At 46.4% G+C, this 27,324-nt stretch overlaps 1 protein-coding gene across 2 annotated transcripts; it reads right to left on the bottom strand.

Annotated features, from left to right (window-relative positions):
• Positions 1–7,937: 7,937 nt before the first annotated feature.
• Positions 7,938–14,283, bottom strand: LOC26536056. 2 transcript variants are annotated; one of them, XM_015190230.3, is made up of 4 exons: positions 14,131–14,283; positions 12,777–13,695; positions 12,528–12,717; positions 7,938–8,177 (listed from the first exon to the last, which is right to left on the bottom strand). In XM_015190230.3, the coding sequence occupies exons 2-3, from the start codon at positions 13,632–13,634 to the stop codon at positions 12,631–12,633; spliced, it is 945 nt and encodes a 314-aa protein (XP_015045716.1). In that variant the 5' UTR covers positions 13,635–13,695; positions 14,131–14,283; the 3' UTR covers positions 7,938–8,177; positions 12,528–12,630. The 2 variants fall into 2 exon arrangements, with proteins under 2 accessions (XP_015045716.1, XP_015045717.1); XM_015190231.3 differs by having other exon boundaries at positions 12,777–13,690; positions 14,131–14,282.
• Positions 14,284–27,324: the final 13,041 nt, after the last annotated feature.

The following is a 27,324-nucleotide window of genomic DNA, read 5'->3' as shown; positions in this document are numbered from 1 at the left end:
TATGAAGATCGTTTTCAATTTTAAATTAAGTCACGCTACTGGGTCCATGTGGCGCACTTCATTGCCGTGGATTTTCTGCCGTCTTTAATAATTAAAAAAAAAATCAATACATTTTTGGCTGTTCAAAATAAATATTATGATATGAAATCAATTTAAAAATTTAGCTATTTCAATCGTGATATTTTTATAAAAAAATAAAAAAACAATTTCCCTTGCCTATGAAATCTACTTTACTTACAGCGAAAAAAAGTTCAGTGAACGAACTTTTCTCTTGCGCAGAGGGCACGAAGAGAGTGCTCTCTTGCGCGCTGCTCTTCGGCCGCTCTCTTCTACCGCAGCGCTGCAGCACGAGATTGGGGCAAGTGGAGTGGTGGTGCCAGTCGGTGGTGGATTGTTCAGTGTATCCCACGAGCTAGTCGCGCGCGGAAAGCAAACGCTTCGAAAATTAAACGATATTTCCGTTGTGGGTTCCTAAGAAATAATAACACAAATCGAAATAACTATTTTTTTACGTTTTTTTTGTTGACTCGCCAGGATTTTGTTGACCTTCGTAGAGATTGGATATGTGAAACAAATTTTAAGGGCATCCATCGCCCCCACTTTCTCTATCTCGCCCTAGCAGCAAGGTGCACTCTGCGTGTGTGTGTGCGACCATTTGACAAGTGCAACAAGAATAAATGCAAAGGAAAATATTTTTTTAATTGTTGACAACAAGAATTTGCAAGCATCTTTAAAGATCCAACAGAAAATTGGCTTGTTTTTGTTTTGTGTATGTGTGTACGTGTGCGTGTGTGTGTGTGCGGCGCAAAAATGAAAAATGCATAACGACACCTTGGCACTGACGTTATTTTTTTTAATTCTATTTTTTATGTGTGTGTTCCGTTGCAGTTGACGTTACCCCCCCACCCACCAAAAATAATGCAAATCTAACTAAAGAGTCCTGGAAAAAATCAACAGCTGCTCGATCTTGAAATCCTGCAGCAACCAAAAAGCCCCCAAAACAAAACGAATGCAAATACACTAAAGTGAACAACAACTACATTGCAAGTGAAATGTTTTAAAGCCAACTGCTGTGCTGTGTGTAACAAAAATAAAAATAAAAAAAGAAGAGAAAAACCAAAAGAAGAGTGATTCAAAGTAACCGCAAGCAATCAACTTGTAACGGTAGTCGGATACTCGCTTGCCGGCGGAGCATGGATATCGCCCCAGTTCCACCACCACCATTATCGATATCCGTATCGCTCTCGGCTCCAGGATCAACGGTATTCGCAAGCGCTGGCCACTAGAGAAGCGTCAGCCGAATGCTTCAAAGATGCCACCGCTGCAACGGGACCAATTGAAGTGAGTACCACGAAGGACCCTCCGTAGCATTTAAGCAGTGACCACCAACCCCCCTAATCCTTGGCCATCTTGAGCTTTCGCAGCTTCCCTAGCTTCCTAACTTTCCTAAATCGATATACATTTGGCTTGGCTCGATATCGATAGGACTAGAGCGGCTTCCCATATAATTCTACATATGTAGATCTTCGTTTTCGAGGCTCTGTCCATAAATACCAATACACTTAGCATGGGAAATGTCTCCAAATGGCGCAACACTTTAATCACTGGCCAATAATCCGGGTGATGGCATTATAATTGGCCTTCGGCTGCGGGGCTCTACAGTCCCCCCTCCCCCCAAAGAACCCAGCCGAGCTTAAGTTCAGCAGTTTAGGGGGCTCTTGGGCTTAGTCACCGCGCCTTAAAGTTCACCGAGGGGGTGGGAGGTGGGGCAGCAGAGCAGCAGCAGCAGCAGTAGCACATGTTGGCCGGTTCGTTGGCCTGGCCGAGATAACTCGAAATAAAAAAGTTCGAGCTCGAGTTCGCCGCTCTCTGTTTATGAATGAAACGCAACGAGGAAGCGCGCGCAAAACTCAAAGCCAAAGAGAGAGGCGAAGAGAGCCGAGAGAAATGGCCAGAGAAATGGAATTGGGAAATGCGGAACAAAAACAATGAACGTAAACCGTCGCCTGCTCCCTCTCTATCTCTCTCTTCCTCTCTTTTGCGCTGCCGATGGCGAGTTCATCGACCTTTGCTATTGAAATTTTTGGGAACGCACACACACACACACACACACACACACAGATACGAAAGACGCACACGCACAGGAACACAAACACAAACACGAATACGAGCGCTGCTTATTTACACATTGATAAACAATCGTTGATGCTGAATGTCGATGACTACGATTTTAATGCCGCTAAAAAACCAATTATATGAAAGGCTGGCAGATGCCCTTTCTGGCTAATTTACCAAATTCTATGTCAAATGAAGTTCGAAGTTCGATTTGCGATTAGCCAAACACGCGAAAAACGCGACCGCAAATGAAAGGTTGTTTGCGCTTGTTTATCTCATATATATGTATACGTTTTGTGGTTTTCTTGTATCATTTTGCTAAATATTTCCAAGTATTTGAACTGTCAACGTTCATTTACAACTTTTAATTGGGATAAAGGGAATTCCATTTTGCTGCTGCATATCGAAATCAAATAGTTTACTCCTGCTCCTGGACTCCCGTTTATAAGAAGAGCATCGAAAGTGCGGCGACATCCGCGCCAAACATTTATTGCCTGGTTTCTTCTTCCTGATTGTTGACGTGTGTGTGTGTGTGTGAGTGAGTGTGTGTGTGTGTGAGTAGCGGGTGGGTTGGCAAACGCACGATAACAACGCCTAGAACTTGGGGACTCTCCGCAGGGTGCGGGAAGCGAGGGGGTGGCGGGGAACTGGGGGCATTGGGCATTGTTTTGTTTCTGCTCCCTGCTTCTTCGCATTACGACTGCCGCTTGTTACCAAGTCCCAAATTGCTATATGTACATGTGTGCCGGGGGGCGCAGGGGAGTAGGCGGCAGTTAATTAAGGGGGTTTTCATGAGTCCTGGCAGCTAGGACATTCTAGGGCATCGGTCTTAGGGAATAGTTGTGGCAACAAACGTGCCAAACTTCAAAGAATTCTTGTGGATTTGGGGGCACCTGGGCTTTCTGGGATTTCTGAACTTTCAGGGGCTTCTGCACCCAAAACTTGAATCCCCTCCGCACGCCACTGGCCTTCTTGCGCGAGTTCTGTGTATCTGTGTGTGTGTGCGTGCGAGGTCAATGACCAAAAATGTAGTGACAAGGGCGTCAGAGAGATTCCAAAATTTGTGTATATTTCGCCATTACAGCGAAGAAACGAGGAAGAACCCGTAAAAAAAGGGGCAACGCTTCATTCTGGTTTTGTGTCTGTTTTTTCTGTTAATGTTCTTTTCATTTTCGGGTATTTTGGGCGAAGCAATAGAACTTACCCCGTCCAGAGACACAAACGTTGAAGTTGAAACCTTCAAAATTGGTTTCAATGTCATGTAACCCCCGTTTTACATGGCTTACCCGTGCGCGAAAGAGATGGAGATGGCGATGGCACGGGGTGGTAATTTGGGTGGCAAAGGTTTTTGGGCAACGCAAACACAAACACAAACACAAGTACGTTGGGTGCCCAATTATGGGAGGATATTGGGAAATGCCCATGCAGGCTGGAATCCAGAAAGCAATCCAATGGCTTTCAATCCTGTATCCCGAATTCTGGCAGCTGTCAAATGCCGAAAAGCATCTTAAACGCTGTTTGTTGCTGTTGGAAATATTCAGGGTTTGTAAAGTATAAAAATCGCATCTTATAATTAAAAGGAAGCACTGTTTCCAAACTTTTGCTCGTTTTGCAAAAACTTTTGTTGCATATACACAAGTGAATACGTGAGCGAGCGAGCGGCTATCGCATTTGTTTCATTTCATTTTGTTTCGATGCCTTCGGTTCCATTTCGTTTCGCCTTGCGTTTTAATCAATGCCAATGAACTTGAAGTTTATTTAGCGCGTACTCAATATCTCCGCTGGGATAAGGTGCATTGGCATTGCCCATTGCCCACATGAGAACTCCACCAACCTGAGAAGTCCAAGTTCCTACATAAGCGTAAACAAGCCTATCAGTTCGATTACCATCCGTTTCGCTGGCTCACCCGTTTCATTCCGCGTTCCCCGTTGCCCAATACCACTCGGTTCGCAGTTGCTTGATCCCCATCGAATCTCGGGCTAAGTTGAAAGGAATGAAGAGGAATTTGCCTTATCTCTAGTTTGCCGCTGACATTTTCCTTTTGCCATTTGATAGCTGTGACAATATTATGCACAGTGGAAGGGAAAGGGGCAGGGGCAGGGGCAGCGGAATAGGGGAGTCGGTGCTAGCCATGCACATATGTACATATACGTAACTTATAAATCTCCCACAGGGGTCAGTGCCTCGATAAAGTTCTTATTGTCTCCGTATCGCACTCTTTTCTGCTTTCTCCCTCTTTGTCACGCGCCTTTCTTTCTATCCTTAGTCATGATTACTAATTATGTGCCATTGGATTGATTGTGTTCGTGTTCAGCTGTTTCCCTCATTGCGAAAATGCTAGTTCTGCCTGGTTCAGAAATACCAATTATACCATCTGGTATAATATCATGATGTGCCATATTAAAACCGCAATCATTCGAAAGTTACGAAACGCCTTGAGCGCGTGTGTTCTTTTGGAATTTTAAATCGACTTCCGCGTGGATTGCACTTTCCAAATCCGCGATGAATCATCCTGTTCGGGGTCACAATTGGACACCTTTTTTGTGTTCCAAGCTGGGTTGGCAACTTTTCATCGCTTCGTCTTTTCGTCTTTTTAGCGACTCTTGCAGTTTTGGTCGCTTTCTTTGGCCATCAGAAGCAGCGACGGAACGATCACGTTGCGACCTTTGGACTCACGACCTGGCTATCTGTCAGTCGAGTCCTGACTAATAAACTACGCCGGGGAATGCGTAATATCTGCCCAGATGCGATCCAATCCAATCCAATCCAATCCAATCCCAAACCGAACACAAGCAATCTGATGGATGCGATCTTTCGCCGCTGCCTCTCTGCCTCTTTCCCTTTGGGCCAGTTCGCCATTTTACCATTTCACCATTTCACTTCCACATACTTCATCGCTCAAATTTCTCCACTCGGTTGTTGACTTGTTCGAGTGCGGAATACGAAGAGCCATTACTCAGTTTGCCCTTTCCTAGCGCACAAGCTTATTGGCTGTGGTTACAGTGAGCAGTATTTTGAATTTCTTTTGAGGGGCTAAGTACTTCTGGTTCTACAATTTTGAGCTCTAATTTGAAACTATTGATTCGTAGATCGAGCAATAAATGCCTTTAATTTGTGCATAATCTTCACTATACATTTTATATTATTTTGTAACACAACATTTTATTTGTATATTATTTGTCGTTTGTCCCGGACTTTAAGGGATATCCCTTCACCTGAGGTAAGATATGTACTAATGCATATGTATGTACATATGTATATGTTGAATACCTTTGCTAATAGAGTATTTGCCATTTCTTTGCGACTGCTATCGGAAGTTTGGGTTTCTCTTTTAATTTGTTGACTTTGTGCACATTCGTACGTATTCGTATGTTTTTTTGTAACTGGCGAATAGTAATAACAATTCGCCCACACACAGCCACGGATACAAATGTATGGATGTGTGTGTGAATAGCGAAAATAGGTACAATGTTCGTTCAATGACCTTTACTTTTACACTACTCCCATTACCATTCCGCCCTCTCGCGCTTTGCGGTGTGTGTAAGAGAGTGTGTGTGTGTGTGTGTGTGTGTTTTCGCCCATGCTTTCCCCCTCGAGTGCTGTCTCTTTCGCTCGCCGGTATTCGAGCTGATATGGTTAAATTAGTCGGTTTTTGCGGAATTGCGTAATCCGTTCAATAATGACGTCAATTCCAATGGACCCAGCTCAAATGCAAATTGCACTGCATACAAAAGAGAACAGGCGGCCGTCTTGCCTCTCGCTCTCGCACGTTCGGTAATGAGGTAGAAATGATATATACGACAAGGATTTAAAAAAAGACTCAAAAATGTTAAGCGTCAAGTTTAAGTTGAAGTTGCTGCACACAGATACTCGCACGCACACACACACACACACACGCGCGCAGAAAGCGCGCACAACGAACCAAAAGAAAAACAACAAAAAGGGCATGTTCAATGTGAATGACCGCCAACTAACACACATTTGTGAGCGCGCTAAAACAAAAGCAGAAACAGAAGCAAAATCAAAATCAAAGGCAAAGGCAGGGCAAAGCCAAAAGCAAAAACAAGACCGCACAGCTGCGCTGTCGACGTCGGCAGAGGAAGCAAAGTAGCGTCGTTGGGGCAACAACAACAACAACTAAAAAGTAAAAATACAGCACAGCAGAAAGTTGCAGGCAGTGTTGCTGTTTTGTTACACACCCCACAAATAAGTCCAACTAGCTTGCAATATAAATTTTAATCGTTTTAATTATGAACTTAGTGCACTTCCATATGTATTTGTTAAACTTAGAATTCAGTTCTTTAAAATATAATATTAGCATCGGATTGGAACATGAAATCGGTTACGAAGCGAAAACGTTTGTGGGGTGGACTTTTTTCGGGGGAAAGTGCGGAGTGGACTTTCAGCATTTCTTTGGTTACTTTGGTCGCCTGGCCGGGCTTTTGTGCGCATTTGTATTCACTGTACAGTCGGCACAGTGAAGTGTGGCTGTGTTGTTGTTGCTGCAGTAGTTGTATTTGCCTTGCAAGAGCAAACGTACAAGCCGCAAAGAACAACTACAACTACAACAGCGGCTACGAATACGAATACGAATAAAAATAAAAACAAAGTGTACGAAAGAAAGAAGAAAACAACGGCAAGCAAGCAAGCAAGAAGAAGACGGACCGGCAATGTCATTAAACCCTAAGCAACAACAACAGCAACAACAATAACAACAACAATGGAAACCGAAACCAGAAGCGTTATGACATAAAGAGCAAAACCGGCCGGCTGAAAAAAGCGAGAAAAAAGCAAACAAAATTCAGCTCTCTCTTACTCTCTCTTTCCCGCTCTTGCTGTCGCTCTCGCGATTTCAGGTTGAACGACCGACCTAGCCATTTTGTATCTGTGTGTGCGCGCGGTTGCGCCTGTGTTCGTGTACCGTGGGGATCAAGTGAGTCATTTTTTTTATTACTTTTGATTTGATTTCGTTTGCTTGCCTGCTTTGGCTCCGCTTTTAACCTGCGATTGTTGCTCTTTTTCGTTGGCCACTTCGATTTTTGTGCACTTCCTTGTTGATCGCCGCCGTCGCCTTCGCCGCACCCACCCACACACACACACACTAAGCTTGCACACTTTCCTTGGCTTCTGCTTTGCATTCGTCGTATATTAAATTCTTTGTGCGCTTATCATACAAGATAGAAAGCAGTGCGAATATATTTTAAGGTGGACCTTCAGAATCGCGTTGCTATGAGCAGAGGCACCTGTTGCCCATTGTCAATAAACGCTTTTTAAAAATACATATTTAAAGGCACATGGATTTAAATTTTTATTACAAGACATCATCTTAGGTGTGCGTACCACCCACCCGGGTCCACCCCAATTTACCGTACACAGCAACAAAAAAGATCCGCGGTTCTTTCTTTCGGCCACCACTCGCATTCGCACTCGCTCTCGCACTCGTTGCGTTGTCCCGCTCACTCTTTGCACGCATGTTGACCTTGACTGTGACTTTCATAAAATTGGTCGACGCTGCTTCTGCTTCTGCTGTTGTTGCTGTTGTTGGCGCTCTTGAGCTTTGCCATTGTTGTTGCTGGCGGTCTTTTCTTCGGTCGCTTATGAACTCAATTCGGTTCTTTGAATATGTATGGATGTGGAGCACATAGAAGAACTACAAAAACAAATAAATAAAAAAAAATAACAAATACATAATAAGCGTACACGCAGCGATTCCGTTAGTCCACCGTGCGCTGCTTTTGGCCTTATCTCTTGGCCAAATTTCAAGCTTATTTCCTGCCCAAAAAGGAAGTCCCACGACCGTAACTGTACAATAAAACTCAGATTGATGCTGCCTTATTTATTTGATTGTTTTTACATGTTTTCATAACGTGGGGTTCAAGCGAAATGATTTCCATGCAGGACTTTGTGGAAATCATTTCGCCTTGAACTAATACTAAAGTTCTGCCAGCCGCCAGGGATTCCTTGGCCACATGTCAGTGTTTTTTCTTTTTTTTGTTATTTTTGTTTTGTACGCTTTTTTGCTTGGGTTTTCTTCCATGGCAAGGAATCCATCGATTGTACACTGAAATGAGAATGATTAGGGGCGTTTTATAAAAGTGTTTAATGGTTTAATGGTTCACTTGCTAATTCCTAGCTCACCCAACTCACACGCCTTTGCTCCCACACTATCTCACACACACACACTATCTGCACACACACACACACACACACACACACACACACACACACACACACACACACACTCACACACACACTCACACACACACTCACACACACACACATCTATGTAGAATTCCGCAAAGCTCGAAAGTCAAGCCGAAAAAAGAGATTTCTGCCGCGCGCTTTCTATGCGAAAGTTCACTGAACTGGCCCTCCACACCAAAAGCCAAATAAAACGGAAAAGGTGGCTAACGAAATGGCTAATAAGATGCGAGGGAGTGCGAGAGAGAGGGGTGATTGAGTGGGTGGCTGCTGGCTGAGGGCCAACGCAGTTGCTCAGCGATGCGCATCCATTTCGAGTTCAATGTCAAACCACAAAAACGCCAACGTCGCTGCGAAGTCGCCGGTGGTGCGGAAGGGGAAAGGGCGGGGGGGCGGGTGGCGCTGGGTTTAAAGGGAAACGCTTCATTTTCCTTAGCACGCAGCAGAAGAAACACAAGGCATATATATAGTATATTACAGCACACTTCACCAATCTATCTTCTATAGACAATGTGTAGCTATACTATACTATTTCTTTGAGATTAAAAACAGAAATTTAGATGAAATTGGAGTAATTAGTATGACCCATTAGCATGGGCAGAACTTGGCCGAAAGCGCAAGCTACCGAAATATAAGAATGTATTAAATATATTAATAACAAGTCGACATCAGTTAATGGGTTAAGTGCCAATGAATTTGGCTAAAACTTCAACTAGAACGAACTATGGATCTGCATTTGCCGTGAGTGTGGAACTCCAGTTGTGGAACTCCAATTGTGGAACTCCAGTTGTGGAACTGCAGAGTGTGGAACGCGAGCGCTGGCGTTGTGGAATTGCCGGAGGGCGTTAAACTTCACGGTCATGGCATTTTCCTTCTTACTCTCCCCGCCGCCTCTCCCCTGCTTTCTCTCTTCTTTATACTTCTCTCTACTTCTCTACTTCTCTCCCTCTCGTTCTGCGTGTGATTGATGGTGACGCATTGCTGACCACTACGCACTCTCCTAGATTCTCGCACTCCCACTACCACTGCCGTTTCCCCACTCCCCCACTCCCCCACTCTCCCACTCCACCGCGGCCCCACTGGTTTATCTTCCGCCGCTCCTCGCTGCCCCCCTCTTTCACACTCACGCACTTGGCGCAGGAGGCGAATGACCGATAAAAGCCAACCACGCGCCAATCATCCGACTGATAAAACCTGCGACAGCGAAAAGTGAAGAAAGTGTCAGGAGCAGAGGGCAGGGGAAAGGGGCAGGGGGAAGGGCAAAGGGGGGTGGGCAAGGAGAATTAAAGGCCTAGACGAATCAGATACCAAAGCCCACTGTTGCCTAGTGTAGAAAGCGAAAAAGATTGCGAACAACAAAACTAACGTGTATTCAACCGATAGCGTTTATAAATACACGAGTTAATCAACTCGGCCAATACTCGTAGTACCAATAACATCGTTTCGAGTCTTACAACAATGCTCTCAGCTTCATCTATTCAGATTCTATCTTGAACTAAGCAGTACCTAGTACTTGCTAGTCCACAGTGATGCCACGATATGACGCTCCTGCGAAACGGCAACGAACCGATGTGGCTGGTGTCTGGAGTGCCCCGAGCAGGGATAACTCGATAGCTGCTCCCCTTTAAACCCCTTTAAACCCCCTTTAAAACGTGTCGCACGCTGCAGATTGAAATGAACGTCGGGGGTGGGGGGTTCCTCCGTAATAGTTAGTTTGCATTGGCTCGCCAACCAAGCGGGAAGGGAAGCGGGGTAGACGCGGACGCGGCCCGTCGAGCATTCAACCCTAACCTCAGACAATGTTGAACTATGCACCAACACTCGAGCACAACACACACACACACACACACACACACACACACGTGCGAACGAAGAGTGCATCGGCAGCAGCAGCCCTACATTTCGCTTCCCCTAAATACAAAAACCGAATAAATGGGAATACAAAAAGCAGCGTCAACAATCGCGAGAGGCCATGGGCGGAGGGTGGCGAGGGGAGGGTAGGTGCCACAAGGAAGAGCAGAGAGGAAGCAGCGCCATCGGGAATGCCCTGTTGCCACATTACGTCACGAAGGAGCGACAGAGAGGGGAAGCAAAGGAAAGGCCAACGACCAGCACACATTTCAGGCCGCAAAAAGGAGCGATTGTGCGATGGATGGGGAGGGGGTATGGCGAAGGGGGATGAGAGGAGAGGAGAGGGAGAGAGGGAGTAGGGGGGGAGCGACCCTCGTCAAACAGACAAGGGCCGGTCCCCAGCGGGTGCGAGCGAGACAGACTGCGCCCTGGCGAGTTCAACAACCTTCGGCGACCCTGAGAAGAGGTCAGCAACCCCTACGAGTTATTACGTGCTGCGTGTGTGTGTGTGTGTGTGTGTGTGTGAGTGTTGTGTGTGTAAGAGATTGAAGAGAAGCAAGCAAACTCTCTTCGAGAGAACGAACGCTCCAACGCCAGATGGAGCTACTTGGGGGTAGGCAAACTTTGGATGCGTTTGCGTTTGTTTTTTGCCGGTCGTTGCCCGAGAACGTTCATCGTTCATCGTTCATCGTTGGCGTTGGCGTCCCGACCGACGTCACCGTCCGACGTCGACGCTCCAACTTTGGGGTCGTTGGTGGTCGTTATCCTATATAACGAAAAAATCTATTTTTATTTGCATGCGCCCGGTTGCCTTTGCCTTTGCCTTTGCCTTTGCTTTTGCCTTTGCATTTGCTTTTGCCTCTGCTATTGCCTTTGCTATTGCCTCTTCCTGTGGCGCTGTGCTGTGTGCCCTCCGTCTCGTCTCGTTTCACTGGGATTTCATGCGGCATGTGCTGTGTGGCGGCGGGGGGAGTATTGCAACTAGGTGGCCAGAGGATGGAGTTGGAGATGGACCTGCCCTCGGCCAACTGTTGTTGCACCTGCCTCCACCCCCCTCTTGATAGGATTGGACTTACGCAATACATTTGTTCAGGTGCTGGCGACGAAGGTCCTTTTTGGTGCCACAAACGTGTTGCAAAACAAAGGGCACGATCTAATAGCTTTTAATACACTTTTTTTAATGCACTTGTAAAGCGCTTCCCCCCTCCCTCCCTTCCCTCCGCCTACGACTTATGCAGCTGTCTGCCATCGCTAGACTCGCAGAGTTCATTTTGTTTTCGTTTTCTGTTTATTTGTTCTCATTTTCCCGGCGATGCCCAGCCCCTCTTTGCATTGCGATGGCGTTGCATATTCTTCCGCGTTTTTGCAGTTGCAGTTGCAGTTGCATTAGAAATCAAGAGCGTGCTCGATGCAGTGAACCCATATAACCGAGTGTTTACTGCAGCGATTGTGAAGATTACATAGGATTTGAGATTTCGCGATTTTGCCAATTCATTTTGTGCCCCTAGAGGCATCTAAAGGCACGCCTTAAAGTTGTGGGGGGCGGACCTTTCAACAGCAATGGGCGTAAACGTAAGCAAAGTTACAAAAAAAATAGCCAACTTTTGGAGTTAAGTGAGCCATTAAAAGGACAACAGCGAAACGGAAAAGTAGTACAATAAAGAGGCGGCCGCTCCTGCGTTTGTGTCCATGAAACGTACTTTGTTGACCTTTCGCTGCCGCTGTACACACACCCACACATACACAGACGCCCCTACATACACAGCCATGCGCATGCATGCATACATACATATAGCGTTGGGGTTAATGAAACCGATTGGCACACAAACTGAAACTGCATCAAAACAAAGGCCAGCACGCCATCTAGTGCAGCAGCTGCTGGCTGGCGCCATCTGTGCAGCGCAGCAGCAGCCACCAGACATAGAGGGCGCCAGAGGTTGGTGCGCCGGCTAAGGCAAAGTCAAGACACCAACCAAGTCGACGCAAGTTTTGCGCACTGCAACATTTAGATAAGCATTTCTATGAACAAATTCAAGTTGAGCTAACAAAATTCACTTCATTTCTTCCTTTGCAGCCACCAACAATTTGTGCACCACTATTTGCAAAGTCAACCTGTCAATAAGAAAATTGACAGCTTTGATATTAACCATATACGCAACACCATAAACCCGACCACAAGCCCGAAGGTTCGAACTAAAGACCGTTTCAAGACCAGCAGCAAGTGCAACATTACCAAGCCGAGAAGCGGAAATACACAACAGTAAGTTAGCCAAAAGCTTCTGAATTAATTGTATTAATAGTTAAATTAGTCTTACTATGAAGATTTGAGGACTTATGCCCGAGTTTCGATCGAACTTACCTGATAATTTTTAAGTTGTTGTATCTATATGCTGGGTCGTCTGGCAGAACTTGTGCTTGGTGGCTTGTGTGGCTTGTGTGGCTTGTGTGGGGAATTTGTGAGACTACTCCAGTTCGTAGACACGTTCCTGAAAAGCGCGGTAAACGTGCATGGTGTATTTGCTGGGGATGTACCAGAACTTCGACTTGTCCTGCAGGCGGCACGTTGTCTATTATTACGCACACTGGATACCAAACGGATACCACTCACCTGTTCCAGCTGCGCGACGTAAAAGTTGCCCTTACCGGCGACCAGCTTGTAGATGCGACGGGCATGCAGAAAGGACATGAAACCCTGAGCCATGAGCAGGACCAGTTCGATGGAGTAGACGAGTTGCATGACCTGATTCAGATAGATGAGAATGCGCCACGAGTTAAAGGTCTCGGCAATGCTCAGCACATGATCATTGTAGGCCATCCAAGTGTCCCTGACGAACACATAGAATCCGGCATGCAGACGGAGCACATAGGGCAAGAGGCCCAGGAAGAACAGGCTCACGTTGGCGGGCACCTCAATGTGGCGGCTTCTGGCTTGTGGGGCACAGAGAAGGAATCGATTCGGATGAGCCATGCAGAGCATGCTATACAGCGGCACGGCGGCCGACAGAAAGGAGCGGATCACTTCGCGCGTAGTGTTCAACGTAAATGTCAAGGCCAGACGGCGCTCCTTAAGGAACTGGAATCTGCCGGCCTGGTTCCATTGTTCGGGAAACTCGATGCGCGGACCCAGCTCCAAGATGACCGGCGCCACGACGAGGCCCAGATAGAGTAACGCGATTTTGCAGCGCCAGGCGATGGTGCTCGGGGTGCCCCCCCGCACATTCTGGGAGAAAAGCTCGCCCATGGATGGCGGCGCACTGATCACTATGGCCCTCACGCGGCGCAGACCCCGGCGATAGGAAGTAACCCCAGTGGATTCAGTGGAGCTGCTAACTGATGATGTGGAGCTAGAGCGCGATGGCATGTCGGTCGACCACCTTCCCAGCTCGGCCAAAAAGTCTTCCACGGCTCTATCGCCCGCTCCATTGTTGGGCCGCCGACGAACTCGATCCCTCGACTTCCTATTCATTGGTGCTATTGGTGATATTGGTGGTTCTGCCAAAAGTGCACTGGTATTGGGCGAATCTGTGCTTTGGACGGAGAATAATAAATATGAAGTAAGCGGAAAGGATTTCGACTAGCAACAAAAGGGTTGAAGTTTTCCCCAGAGTCGATGAAAATGCAAATGCTGCTCATGGCCAGCGTTGATCAAAGTGATTTGCCTTTCTTGCCGTGTAGCCTCTCATACATAAGCAATGCCAGTAGGCGAGCCACCAAAGGGGGTGTGGTGGGCGGGGCTCCGCCCATGTCGCCGCCTGCCTGAAGCACACTCCAAAGTCCGTGACTTCGCTGGCTGGCGTCGACATTTCGCAGCGTTACCCGTTCCAAAGGGGGAAGATTTTATGTAAGGCCACCCCGAAAAGGCGGCGGAAGCACCACCCATTGTGCCGCCACCACCCAGTCGGGGTGTCCTTCAGTCTGCGAGTGCAACGAACGCTGCCCTTTAACCTACATAGCCCACATACCTGAGGGTTTTCCGCTTGCTGCTCCTCCTTTCGTGTTTCGCCTTGTTGTTCAATTTGGTTCACTTGCTCCTCACCAGGGGGAGATCTGAGCTACCATCTCACAGGGGGTTTGGGATCGAACTGAAGTGACTGACTGGGTTTCAGGCAATGACACTGATGCCTACCATCTCATGGCTAACTCGATGAGTGATCCAAATCATTGAAAATTGGGAGAAAAAAAAGGTTGCTGTTTTAATGTGGTTACCAGGTGTGTTATGTTCTTCAAAAGTTTCAAAAGTTTTCAAAAAGAAATTACAATTTTTTCACATTTTTTGTAATTTTTGATGATGATTTTTGAATATTGGCCGAAAATCGTTTTTCTGGTTTTTGCGACTATAAATTTCAGTATTTTGATCGGAACATTCGAAATATCAGTCCGAATATGGAATGTCATACCTCGTTAAGTTCGTAATTAAATTTCCTATCAAACTGTGTTTTCAAAAAAAAAAGTATTTTTTTTCACATTTTTTATAATTTTTGATGATGGTTTTTGAATATGTTATGGATTCGTCGCTTCAATAAATCTAAAAAAAAAAAAACTCAAGGAGCTTCTAAAAAGTACGCAATGAATGTCTTGCATCAGGACGTCTTTGTGCATTGCATACTTTTGGACGGCTTTGCTACCCTGGGAATTGCAGTGTGCCATTCATTATGCTTAGTGTCTCAAGTTACACGGGCTTGGGGAGGTTCCAGTTGGGGAATTGGGGACTAGTAGTATATATATACATATGTATGTCCGTTAATACACACACATACCCATCTGCAGGCGCATATTACGCCATCGAAAGCAACAAAAGCAACAAAAGCAACGAAAACAACAACTGCAGCTGCGGCGACGACTGAAATATCTTCATGTTCATCGTCGCGACGCCATCGCCATATCGAAGGGTGAATGGGCGGGGGGAGGTGGTTGGGTGGTGGTTGGGTGGGCGCCAGCCAGCGTTTGCCTTAGCTTCTTAGCTTCTATTTACATTCTGAAGCTCTGCCAGTTGCAGCGCTGCCAGCGACGATGCCGATGCCAACGACGACGTCGCAGTCGCCGACGAAAGCGAAAGGCCATTGTCCGGAATTTTGTTGACCTACTAAGGCAGCGGCAGAATGTAAAGTACGAGGCACGGCTACACTGTCATTGCCGTTTGCCGAAGTCGATGTCGATGTCGAAGTCGAAGTCGGCCGTTGAGTGGCGCGAGACTGAGAGCGCGCGCGAGAGCTTGAGCGAGAAAGCTCGCTCTCCTGGCTCTGAAATTTCGCTGAAAGCTCTACTGTAGTGCGGGTACCCAGAGCTACAGTGGTCGCTCCACACAGCAGATCTCTCCACTAGTCGAATTGTTTCTCAAACTGTAGCTTACTTATTGGACACACAGCCTGATTTTAGTTTTTCAAATATGTTTTTTTTTAATTAATGATACATTATCACCTGATACAAGCTATTGCCTTTGATGGTCATTGTAACGAGTGAGCACTGTGCACGATAACTATGAAATAAAAACTGAACAAACCGAAATAGTGTCTTGCATTTTCGTTATCGAAATAGTCCGATATATAGGGTACACTAGAGGGAGAGCAGAGAAGGGGAGGTGCCAAAAAGAGATGGCAAACGAGCTGACTGCGCAACTTTTTTATACCCAAAGTCATTCACCTTTCGCTCGCTCTCTGAAATGTTCTGCTCTGGGGCTTTTTTGACTTACGATTACTTGCCACCACCACGAACGAACTCAGCTTAAAAGACTTCTCTTAATTCTCTCTTTTCAACTGCGCCGCCGACTTAACGCCCACACACACACGCAAGCCCGAAAACGCGGTCTGGAGCGGTGCGGGGAGAGAGAAAGAGCATGGAGACAACAATAGAAAACGAAGCTTCAAACTTTTTTTGATTTTTTGATGGGCAATAAAATATATTGACTCGAGTGTCCGTGTGTGTGTGTGTGTGTGGGGTGTGTGAGTGATGAGCATGAGTGTGGGGTTTTGTTTTTACTTTCTCTTGGCAAATAGAAAATGAATTACATGCAAGGCAATTAGAAGAGCAGCCAGCTGGTAACTGTATGCATGTAAATAAATACCATTGTTAGAGGTTATGTTCGGTAGCAATATCTTTGAGGGTCTATCTTTCGCTTCAACAGACACATCTCTAACTAATAGCTCACTTCCCACTCGAATGCGCCACTGTCCTTGCTAGCGAGGCTCCACTTTAAGCACAAGCTTCCGTTTGGGCCGCTTTCTTGAGCTTGTTAGATCGGATATGGATTGCAGTAGGAAATGGTTGCTGGCATTCCTTCAGGTGCTTGCTGTTTTGTTTGATGTTTGCATAAACAAACTTTGCAATTTGACTGCAATTCTGCTGGGTTTTTTCTTTTCGAGTGCGTTTATATTCGTGCGGGCATATTCGTTGTGCATTCAAATCGGTTCACTGCTGCATATTCATAGTTGCGTGTGAATGATTCATGAGTTGCATTTAGGCAAACAAACCGCTTCTCTCTTCCGCTCTCTCTCTCTCTTTGTCTCCCGCTCGTTGGCCATGCTCTGTTGCACAGAAAGTTCAATTTACAGCCGCCCCATCGAGGTAACTTTGGCAAGCTTTAACCCAGTTTAAGGTCATTTCGAGTCAAAGACAAACATCTGTGCTCGCGTGCTGCAAGAGCGGGATGGAGAGTGGGGTGGAGAGAGGGGTGGAGAGTGGGGCATTGCAGTTTGTTGTTGTGACGGGGGGATGTTGTGGGTGTTGGGGGGCGCAGTCCCTGGTCAGCGCTTGGCATTTGTCAAGGACTTTGGCGAGTAACGCAATTGCATTTGCACTCGCAGCGGAATCGAATAAGCCAGCTAAAAGATGTGGTGGTCTTCCTGTTTAATCGGGAAATGCAAGTTCCGGAGCGCTGTGGCCCCTAAGCAAATATCATCGACCTTCAGCCATAATCATGTTTTCTGCTCCTGCAGTTTGGCCAATATCCTGCGGATTTCTTTGATCGAAACCCCGACAGGTGCGAAATAAGGTTACTACAGTCTTGACATTGCTGAATACGGCTAAAACCCCTGATGACGAAGAACTTAGTTGGCTCGGGTCGAACGAAGCCCAATTAATCACACACCCACCAATACACTTGTTCTCTTATCAGCCGGCTATGTCAGCCAATTTTATTCACGTTCTTTTTGTGTTGTTTATGCCTTCTTTTTTTCGTTCGGCAGCGAACGACGTCGGCAGCGACGCCAGCTGCGGTGATAATGAAATTGAACATTTCATTGCTAATTGCGTTTAATATTTATAATTGACCCAAATACATTTTTGCGATTGGCATTGCCAAAAAGGCGTAAAAACAAAAGAAAGCAGCGGAGCACGCAAAGGGCAAAGGAGAAAGGAGAAAGCGAGGAGCACGGCTTTGGCCGAAGGGTTGGGATCTGCTCCATGGATGGATCTATGCCTTATCCTTATCACTATCCGTATTTCTATCATTCCATTTGCACTGGCATGATTTTTTATGCAAAGTTGAACGCACGTATGTATGTAGCTCGTTTGGGTTGATCTTCCTGCTCTCTTCAGCGTCGGCCCCTCTCTTTCTTACAAGTGCACGCTGCATAAAGGCAACCGAAACAACAGAAACACCAAGGAAAACAACAAATGAAGCAACAAAACATCTAAACAACAAAACAACAAAGACGGCCAGCAGAAATCGAATAAACTACAAAAAGTGTTCTAAATATATATGAGAAGTGCACTCGCACACACTCGCAGAACGACTCAAATGACTCACACACACACGCACACATAACATCGGTGTTCTATCTCCCTCTCCCCCTACCTCTCCCTCTCCTTCTGCCTTTCGCTGTGGCGCTCCGCTTCTTCCGCCAGACATTTACAGTTCTTCTGCCGCTCCATCGCTCCATCGCTCCATCTCGCTCGTTGAATTATTTAAAATGCAAACTTTTCTCTTGCCCCAAAAGAACAAAAAAAAAAAACACACACTCTCACACACCCAAACACACATACACACACTCGAACGAAAAATCCAAATCAAAAACGAAACAAAAAACAGCAACAACAAACGCAGAGCCAGCGAAGAAGAAGCAGCACACACAAAAAGTAGGTGAAAGGTCTTCAACCTTTATGCATGAAAACAAAAATGCTGAATGAGGCGGGGCGGTGCGGGGCGTGGCGGTAAGAAAAGGGGCCCAAGGGGCAGCAGGGGAGGGGGCGCGCGGCGGTGGGCGTTACAGTTCTATGTGAAATACAGAAAAAAAAGACCTAAGCATGAAAAAAAATGCCAGCATAGCAATAAAATGTTAAAAGTGAAAAAGCCCGCTTGTGGAGGAGAAGGGGGGGGGGGGGTGTGTGTTAATAAAGGGGTGCACCGGCAGAAAATGCACTAGCAATAACATGGCAAAAATGAACATAAATATTGTTACTTTTCAAGTTTTCTTTTATATTGCATTAATAGTATGAAGGCATAAAAAGCTGTTCAAAATTGGATGAAAGTATTTGTGGCAACTAGAGAAAAGATACAAAAACTCCATGTTCCAAACACGGAAATGTATTTTTCAAACCCAAAGATTTTCAAAAAAGAAGAAAAAAAAGCGGGACTGGTTTACATACATATGTGTTATTCGCGAACGAAGGACAGGGGGTGTCGGGGTGTTTTGGCAAGTGACCGACAGACCGAGCCACTGCATTTAACTATTTTTAGCCGCCCCAGTCGAGCACTCACACACACACACACACACACACACATATGTATGCACGAGTACGAATACACATACGCACACAGAGGCACACAGAGGACTTGGACCTATCCCAATGGCCCAGCTCCGTGGGGCAGGTTCAGTGCGGTTCAGCCGAGTTCAGCCCATTCAGCCCACTCTTATCCCCTCGCCCTTCCTCTGTTTGGTTTGCTTTGGTTCACTTGAGGTTGAGAATCGCACAGAACAGATGTAGTTTATTCGCCCATTCGCCTTCTTGCAACGAGCGCGAGCTTTTCCGAGAGAGCCGCCTCTCAATTTGGCTAATGGCGGAGCCAACCAGCGCTGATGCTAAACGTTGTCCCTCACCGCGACCCTCAAAAGCTTCTTCTTCTGCCGCACAGACAGGCAGACGGAGACATTGATTTTCAGGGGGTTGGGGGATGGGGGGGGGGGGGGTGTGGTCTGCGAATTGGGGACTGGGAACTGGTGACTGGGGCTGGGGTATTGAGGGGTTTTTCAGGGCTGCGAAGCTTTCCTGGAGCTGGATCGCAAATGGAAGCGGGAAAGCTGCCAACTTTCAACCAAATTTTGGCCAAAGGACCCAGGCTAGCAGGCATCTAAGTGATTTGCGCTTTTCCATTTTTTATGGCTTTCATGGCCCCACAGAGATAACTGTATTTGAAAAGCTGTTGCTATTTGAAAAATATAATTAATAAAGTCAGTCTGCAGAGAAGCCTTCAAACACCTTCATTCTTGATTCGAGACTTACCAGTAAGAACCGGAATACCGGATACCATTATGATACCATGATACCATTATCATTTTTATATTATCATCTATTTCTTTTACTCTTACTCTTAGACTCCTCAAATTTGATTATCTAATTAATATTAATTTCTCTGTTGCAGCCATTTTCATTCGAGTGAAACGCCAGACTTATCCGCCTCAACTTCGCTGTTGCCGTCCCCATTTGTTGCATCTTCCGCCGCCGTGGTGAATGTGGTAAGTGTCGGGATTGGTTTATGCCGCAATTAGGAGTTAGCCTTATGACATACTATTCATTTCTATAAATCTTTGTGCGAAGTGACGTATACGTATGTTTTTCGGGGTATTACGTATAAGTAATTTTTGAGACATTCCTTGTACGAGGTTTTTGGGATACGATTATATTATTTTTGGGATAATAAGTATACGTAATTTTTTGATAATACGTATGCGTAATTTTGGAATAATACGTATACGTAATTTTTGGATAATACGTATACGTTATTTTAGGATATTACGTATACGTAATTTTTGATTATTACGTCTACTTAATTTTGGATTATTACGTACACGCTGTTTTTGATAAATGAATATTAAGTATACGTAATTGAACAAAGGGATATGACGGATACGTACTTGATTCAACATGGCTTTGCATTGGGTACAGTCGTCACCTGCATTCGACTCCTGTTATCAAGCCAAGTCCCGTTACCGATTGCCCAGCTGGTTATCGATAAAGTGCAAGAGCAACAAAAACGAGAAAAAACCAAAGGCGAAATAGAAGCACAGCAAACTGAAGCACAACTGCGAAAAAAAAGAAGGAAAACAACAAATGTGCACGGCTGTCGTCGTTGTGTGTCTGTGTGTTTGTGTGCCTGTGCGAGTGTGCGAGTGTGTGTGTGTGTGTGTGTGTGTAGAAACTGTGCCAATGCCCTGACAACGGCACAAGGTGATGATGCAAACTGCAGCCGGCTGCAGTCGCTGCCGCTACCGCAGTCGCAGCCGCAGTCGCGGCCCGCGTCGCAGTCGGTGAGGCAGTGACGCCAATTGCCATGATGAAAGAGCCATCGAGCCAACGAGCCAGTGGCACAGTAGGAGCGACTACTGCCGGACGGGCGGCGAGGGACGAGGGACGAGGGGCGGGGTGCTGCGGCATCGGCTGGCGATGCGTTGGTGAACATGAAATGACGCGAATGACACAAACACCGCCACAGTCGCGGTCGCACCAATAGCACTGCTCTAGTAGCTTGGCGTTAATTCCGCTTTTCTGCTCAACAATCCTTTCGTCACCTTTGAATCTCTAACTACATTCGGTGCTCCATGGAAATGGAAAAGCTATGGCAGCATACGCTTTTCCATTAGCTCGCCATTGGCGACACTGCGTTGGCCTGCGGTGTGCGCACATTTGTGTGTGCTTGCCTGTAATCAGCGACTAGGCGAGCAGCGTCGAACGGAGGCGGAGCAGCCAAGTCGGTGGTTACCTACTCCCCAGGAGTATGGAGCATACCAGGAAGGACGGGCCATGTCGAGGTCGGTCAGGGGAGGGAGGGGGTAGAGTGGAGAGTGCTGCTTTGTAGCTGCCTTTGCCTTTGCTATTCAAGTACAGTATGTTGCATGCAAACAAGGAAGTGCAAAAATTTCACGCTTTGCAATGAAAACACAAGACGCAACCTGAGGTGTGCGATGCGGAGGGCATGCGGAAAGGTAACAGAGGTGGCTTTGAAGTGTGGGACACACTCGAGTGTACGCTGGGAAGTGGATTTTAAGTGTTTGACAGGCCGACAAACCGACATGTTCCGCACCCCTCGACTGCACTCTCCCCCTGGGACTCCTGCGCTCCAAGCAAGACCTCCTTGGCAACTTTGACTTATGCAATGAAAAGTGGCTGAGGCCGAAATCAATGTGAAGTCTTGCCACGGACTGTGTTTTGTGGGGTCGTAATAACCTCTACGAGGATCAGTTTCCCTGCCTTTTGTTCATTTGTGTGTCTTGAGCGCATTGAAAAAGTGATTTTTGAAACATTCTAGGGTGATCACAGTTCGTTGCAACTCCACCTTACCTTAACTTAACTTACCTTACCTCACCGATTTCCACATTTTCCTGTTCAGCTATTTTTGTTGCGCTTTGGTTTTTCTCACGAACTGCACTCGTGATGCGATGCGAACTGAATCGGTTTTTGGGGTCGGATCGGTTATTTTTTCTCGGTTCGGTGTCTGTTCGGGCGCCATTGACTCGTTGACCGAGCGACTTACATACATACATACATACATACATAAATACACATACTAGCACCGTTGCATTCTGCGAGCGAAACCGAAAGTTCAATAAACTTTCACGTAATCGCAGTGATACTTTTGGGTGGTTGGGTTGGTTTTATGATCGCAACAGATACTGTATGTGGGATGGCTTGGGCTACGACTCGGATTATTTTTGCCCCTTTCGCGGGCAAAGAAAGTGAATGGTGGAAAAGGGCAAGTACCGTAGAGAAAGAAAGGAGGGAAGACCGGAATGAAATGAAATGGAATGAAAAGAAATTACATAAAGGTAACAACGAACTGTTTGCGCATGAACAAATCCCCCAGCAACAACACGAATAACACCAACAACACGAGCAACGCAAGCAACATCGGCAACATCAACATGGAATGCCAATCAACAAAACAAAACAAAAGCAACAACACACTGTTAGAAGCAACGAAAGCGGCAAGGAGCGAGCGAGACGGGGTGATCTCGCTCAGTGAACTTGCATTATGCTGCGTTCTGCTTAGCTGCTCTATATGGCCATCTCACTCAGTTGGCTTTCACAGCGCGATTCCCGTTCGTTTTGATGGCTCCACTTCTCTCGCTCCCTCTCCTCTCGTTCTACCCATCACCCGTAGCCATACCCATCCCCACTCCCTCTCCCCTCTCTCGCTCTCTCTTTCACGCTTCTGTGACTGAAAAATTGGGTCAGCCATTGAACCCGTTGCGTTGACGCCGACTGCGCAGTCGTTCTGCCGCCGCTTTTCTGTGTTTTTGCTTTTGCTTCTGTTTCTGTTTCGGCTTCTGCTTCCCCACATTTTCTTTTCTTCCTCTTCTTTATCACGCTTCTCGTAACATTGCGCCGCCGATCAGCCTCCCAAAAAACAGCTGCGATCTCTCTATCGCACTCTCTCTCACACACCACCCCGCACCTCGTCCCCCGAAAAACACAAAAACTTAAGGTTATGGTCAACTCGTAATGACCGTCAGATTTTGACCCCTGTCCGAAAAACCGAAAAAAAACCGAAAAAGAAAAGAGTGAAAAGTAAAGCGACGAACAAAATAAGCCATAGCAATCCGAACGAAATTTCACTTTCACATCAATTACGCTGAAACTCCGGCGGCCGAAAGGTTTTTGTTGTACTCCACTGTACTGTACTGTACTTTACTGTACTTACGAAAACGAAATGAATACACATCACTCATTCACCATGTTATCAAACAAACGGGGGATTTCCCTCCCGGCTTATGGGCCTACTACTTTTGATCGATGTAAAATGGATCAGCACTATACGGTTCTTGCAGTCGACCATCTATGAAATTGTATCTTTCCGACATTCGTTTGTCTTTGGATCGTTTGTGTGCATTGAACAATTGTCTCTTACCGACGATCGTTAACTCATTGCCGCAAATGAGGAAATCAATTGTATGCGCTGTTTCTCCTGAGATGCCACGAATTGGTGGAAAGATCTTCCATTTCCACTTCCACTGCCACTTGGAGTCGCGTTTCGAGCAGCTAACTACGTTCGGCGGTGTCAACGAACGCTTAATGGCTCTTCGCCCTTTTTGCAACAACAACAATAAAACAACAACGCCAACATCAAGTTTAACCAAAACTGGTAGACAACCAAAATGTCAACGCAAGACACGGAGACAGATATCTCGAGAGGGAGAGAGAGAGGGAAAGAGAGAGAGAGAGAGAGAGAGGGGGTCTAGTCATGCTCAGCATGCTCTGTGTGGCTTGTCTTAAGTCTCCACCTCCAAAGGCTCCAAAATAAAGAGCAGTTTTAATTTGTGCCAACTGACAACTGATTCGTAATTGTTTAAAACAAAACCATGGCTTATCGACTTTTAAGTATAGAGTGTTCAAGTGCCTAGTCAAACTGGGGCTCGCGTTATGACAGCTTTCCTCCAAGTCATCCACCACACCCCCCTCCCCCCGCTGAACACCACCCACCTTTGGCACCTCCCAGCTGGCGATGAGATACGAAAACCGGTTGCAGTTACAGTTCAAACATCGCTGGCATCGTCTCTTCTTTTCGGGGGTCAAGCCCAATCTTACACACACACACACACACACACGCGCGAGACGACTTGCCACACCTTAAGGAGCCCCCCCTTTCTCGCCCCTCTTTCTCTCATGGGTATCGCTGTTTCTGTCGCCCTCTGGCGCTTTCTCCCTTTCTCTTTCTGGCCCCCTTTCGTCATTCTGACGCCCTTTATTTGTTTCTTATTTTTTTTTGGGTAGCTTAATTTCCGTGCGTTGTTGTCTCTCCAGAAAATAAACTTGAACTTGCCCGTTCACTTTTACCCAAAAACAAAAAAACGAAGAAAAAACCAACTTTGAGCGTGTGTGCGTGTGTGTGTCACTGCTTCCCATCACAGTTAAGCACTCAACGCCCCCTCACCCCCCCACGAAGACATCATGTCCATTGCCTTGCAGATGCCCCAGCTTGATTACTAAACGAATGGGATGAGTCTCCACTTTGTTGTCTCTGATTTTTCGGGGGCCCCATCATGGCCGTTGATCATGAAAATTTTCAATTCAAGTTTAGGTGAAATTTAATGCGTCACCGCAAGAGCGGAAGAAGGGAAAGGAGGGGGAAAGGGGGGAAGGGGGAAGCTGACATCGTAGCGAGGAAAGTTTTGGGATTCTGTTGCTGTTGAAGTGCGAAGTTCGTTCGGTTCGCTTGTAGAATCGACAGTTTGCAACATGATATTCTTGACTCTTCAGTTTCATTCATTTTGTAATGGTTAAAGTTAGATGTTGCAGTATTGTACAAATTACGTCTGAAGGCTCTGATTTAAGTCTTTGCCCACTTTTCCACCTGCAAACCACAATCCAATCCTTTGAAGGATGCAATCTTACATCTCATATAGCGCAACATTGGCCCAGGATTGGATTCGTGTGGGCTGCAGTGGGTTGCTTGATAGAGTAACCATCACTTGCGGTTTGCTCATCACCCATTAGCCAGTGTGTGTTCTTCATCTTCTTTGGAAGAGGAAAGTGAAGTTGCGGCTTGGTGCGCTTATTGCGGAAGCAATATTCGACAGTGAATAAACACGGTGGAATTGCTTTCTGCTCTGACCCACTGCAATTATGAAGCAAGTTGCCAGTGTTGTCGTTGCCCCTTAGAGTTACCACCCACATATGGCAAGCATTAGCCATCATCCCCCCCCACCCCCCCCTCCTTTTCACATGCTCAAATGCTTTATAGAGTTGCCACCACATGGTGTCTGCATATTTCGCATTTGTAGCAATTTATTCGGTTTCTGTTTGCTCATTGCGGCACTGCTTCACTCTTCACCACACTTCACTTCCCGTTGCCCCCCCCCCCCTCCCTCACCCCGCTTTCATCCCCTCCCCTCCCCCTTGATCATGTTGTATGTACATATAGCCAGCGAAAGTTTACTGGGACTATGACCGCTTAGAATGTCTACACAAATACACCCACGTCCGCACAAACACAGACATGATGGGCACATATAAACATACACATGGGCACACATACTCATGTGTGTGTGTGTGTGTGTGTGTACAGGAACCAGAGTCTGGAACTTGAAAGCGCTATTTTTCGTTCCCCCCATCCAGCATTTGGATGCCCCACAGAAGTGTCTGCCAGTTGAATGGCAGTGGCAGTTGCGTTGCACCACCGCGTCGCCCACCCACCCACTGTGAGTGTGTGTTCCTGCGTGTGTGTGTGTGTGGGTGAGTGTGTGTGCTTATCTCAGAGTCGTTGCCTTGAATGTAGGGCAGTAGTCGGCACTCGACAGTTGCAGTTGCTGCAGTTGTTGCCAGTTCCCAGTTGCCAGTGTTATTGTTGTTGTTCTTGTTGTTGTTGCTGACGGAGGGCAATGCAACGCAATGCAATGCAACATAGGCCCCAGACACACACACACACACACACACACGGCACTCACTGAGGGAAAACAAATACTTGTAAACACGCACCCCCATCCCTCTAACCGAATCTAAAATTCATGATACGCTGCCCTTAATGATACCCTGCAATCGCAGAACTGGCAATTACAATGCATAGCCAATAGTTTGCTTCACTGGCATCTAATGGAACACCTCAAGGCATGAGCATCACCAGCATAACATGCCATCGATCAGTCGTTTGCTTTTCAGAGTATCACAGGTTAAGCTTTAGAATTTTCCCTTGAATATAAGTCATACATATATATGGAAACGGATAGTGGGACAAGGGAATGGGAGCGACTAGTAAGTGAGTGGTTAATGGAAATGGGAGTTCGAGATAAGATTGAAGTGCAATGGCGTGATGTTCCCAGTCGGTGATTACCCTGTGAAGTTTTAGGGGCTAATCTCAAAACATAATATTTTGTTGTTATAATAGCCAGTAGTGAAATGTATAAACAGAGAACATATTTTGATTAAACGATCATAAACAGTAAACTATTTACCCTCACAACCAGACTTTTTCAGTTAGAGGGTGTGATCCAGTCGATCTGTTTAACTACTTGTTTGTTTTCTATGGCTCTGCGATAAGCACATTAAGGAACTTGACATCAAGGCTTGTACCAAAAGTGATTTATTGAGTTTTCTATACATATTTTCCCGTATATTACTAAGCTGCTAAGCAGCTTATGTTTTTCAAAGGTTTTTTGGTCCTTTGCCGTTTTCAGTTCTCAGTTCGCTTCTTCCTTCATAATTTCTCATCCGCAAAGTGGGAGTTCCTCCTCATGAAGTCTCCCAATTCCTCTGGCTATATAGTATAGTATATCTTCCTGTTCTCTGCTCGCTTGGGCGGCTGAGGTTAAAAATACAAAATTAATGGAGAAGGAAAAGCACTTCGAACTGCATCGAGCCACATAAATAACAAGAAGAGCCAAAACTATTTTCAGACGGGAAAGAGCGGAAAAGCGGAGGAAATGGCCGACGAAGTAGCCACAAGAAGGGCCGGTGGATGGGGGGCGGGGGGAGGAGGGCATGAAAATAAAGTCATCGCCGTCTGTGTAAATAAGGCGCAAGAATTGGGTTAAAAGTTTATAGAGCAATGCGGTGATTTGTCGCTATCGCTATCTCTATCGCCAGTGCTATGGCACCCACTGTCCGTCTCTTTCTGCTCTTTTTTGCTCTTCCGAGGAGTTTACGCTCTGTGGTGTGTGTGCGATGTATGTGCGTGTGTGTGTGTGTGTGTGTCATGTCAGTTGAAGTGGTTACATGGTCGAAGGCTGCGCCAGTTTCTAATGGCCGAGACAAGTCAACGTGCTTCACCTGTGCCTCCACCTGACACCCACGACCGGCGCTTAACCCGCGTCGCCGAGCAGGAGGGGCTGAGTTGGAGCTACCAGTCCATTTACAAACAGAAAAGAATGCGGCATTGCTTAACGCAAACAAGCCAAAGAAAAGGGAAGAAAGCCTGACTGCCACCTGGCAGGAGTTGCAGGAAGACGGAAGAAGAATCAGGCTGGAAAGAACACACACTCATGCATATGTGTATATGAAAGGGGTTTGGA

This window comes from Drosophila yakuba, chromosome X, assembly GCF_016746365.2.
Source record: "Drosophila yakuba strain Tai18E2 chromosome X, Prin_Dyak_Tai18E2_2.1, whole genome shotgun sequence".
NCBI lineage: Eukaryota > Metazoa > Arthropoda > Insecta > Diptera > Drosophilidae > Drosophila > Drosophila yakuba.
The sequence above is the reverse complement of the archived record's forward strand: the minus strand, read 5'-3'. Positions and strand labels throughout refer to the sequence as shown.

What these genes read in the sequence shown, in the direction of transcription:
- LOC26536056 (XM_015190230.3), bottom strand. Translation starts at nt 13,634, where the DNA reads ATGAATAGGAAGTCGAGGGATCGAGTTCGTCGGCGGCCCAACAATGGA. An exon ending in ACGTCGCGCAGCTGGAACAG is followed by an intron (nt 12,718 to 12,776) that starts GTGAGTGGTATC and finishes TGCCGCCTGCAG; the next exon opens with GACAAGTCGAAGTTCTGGTA.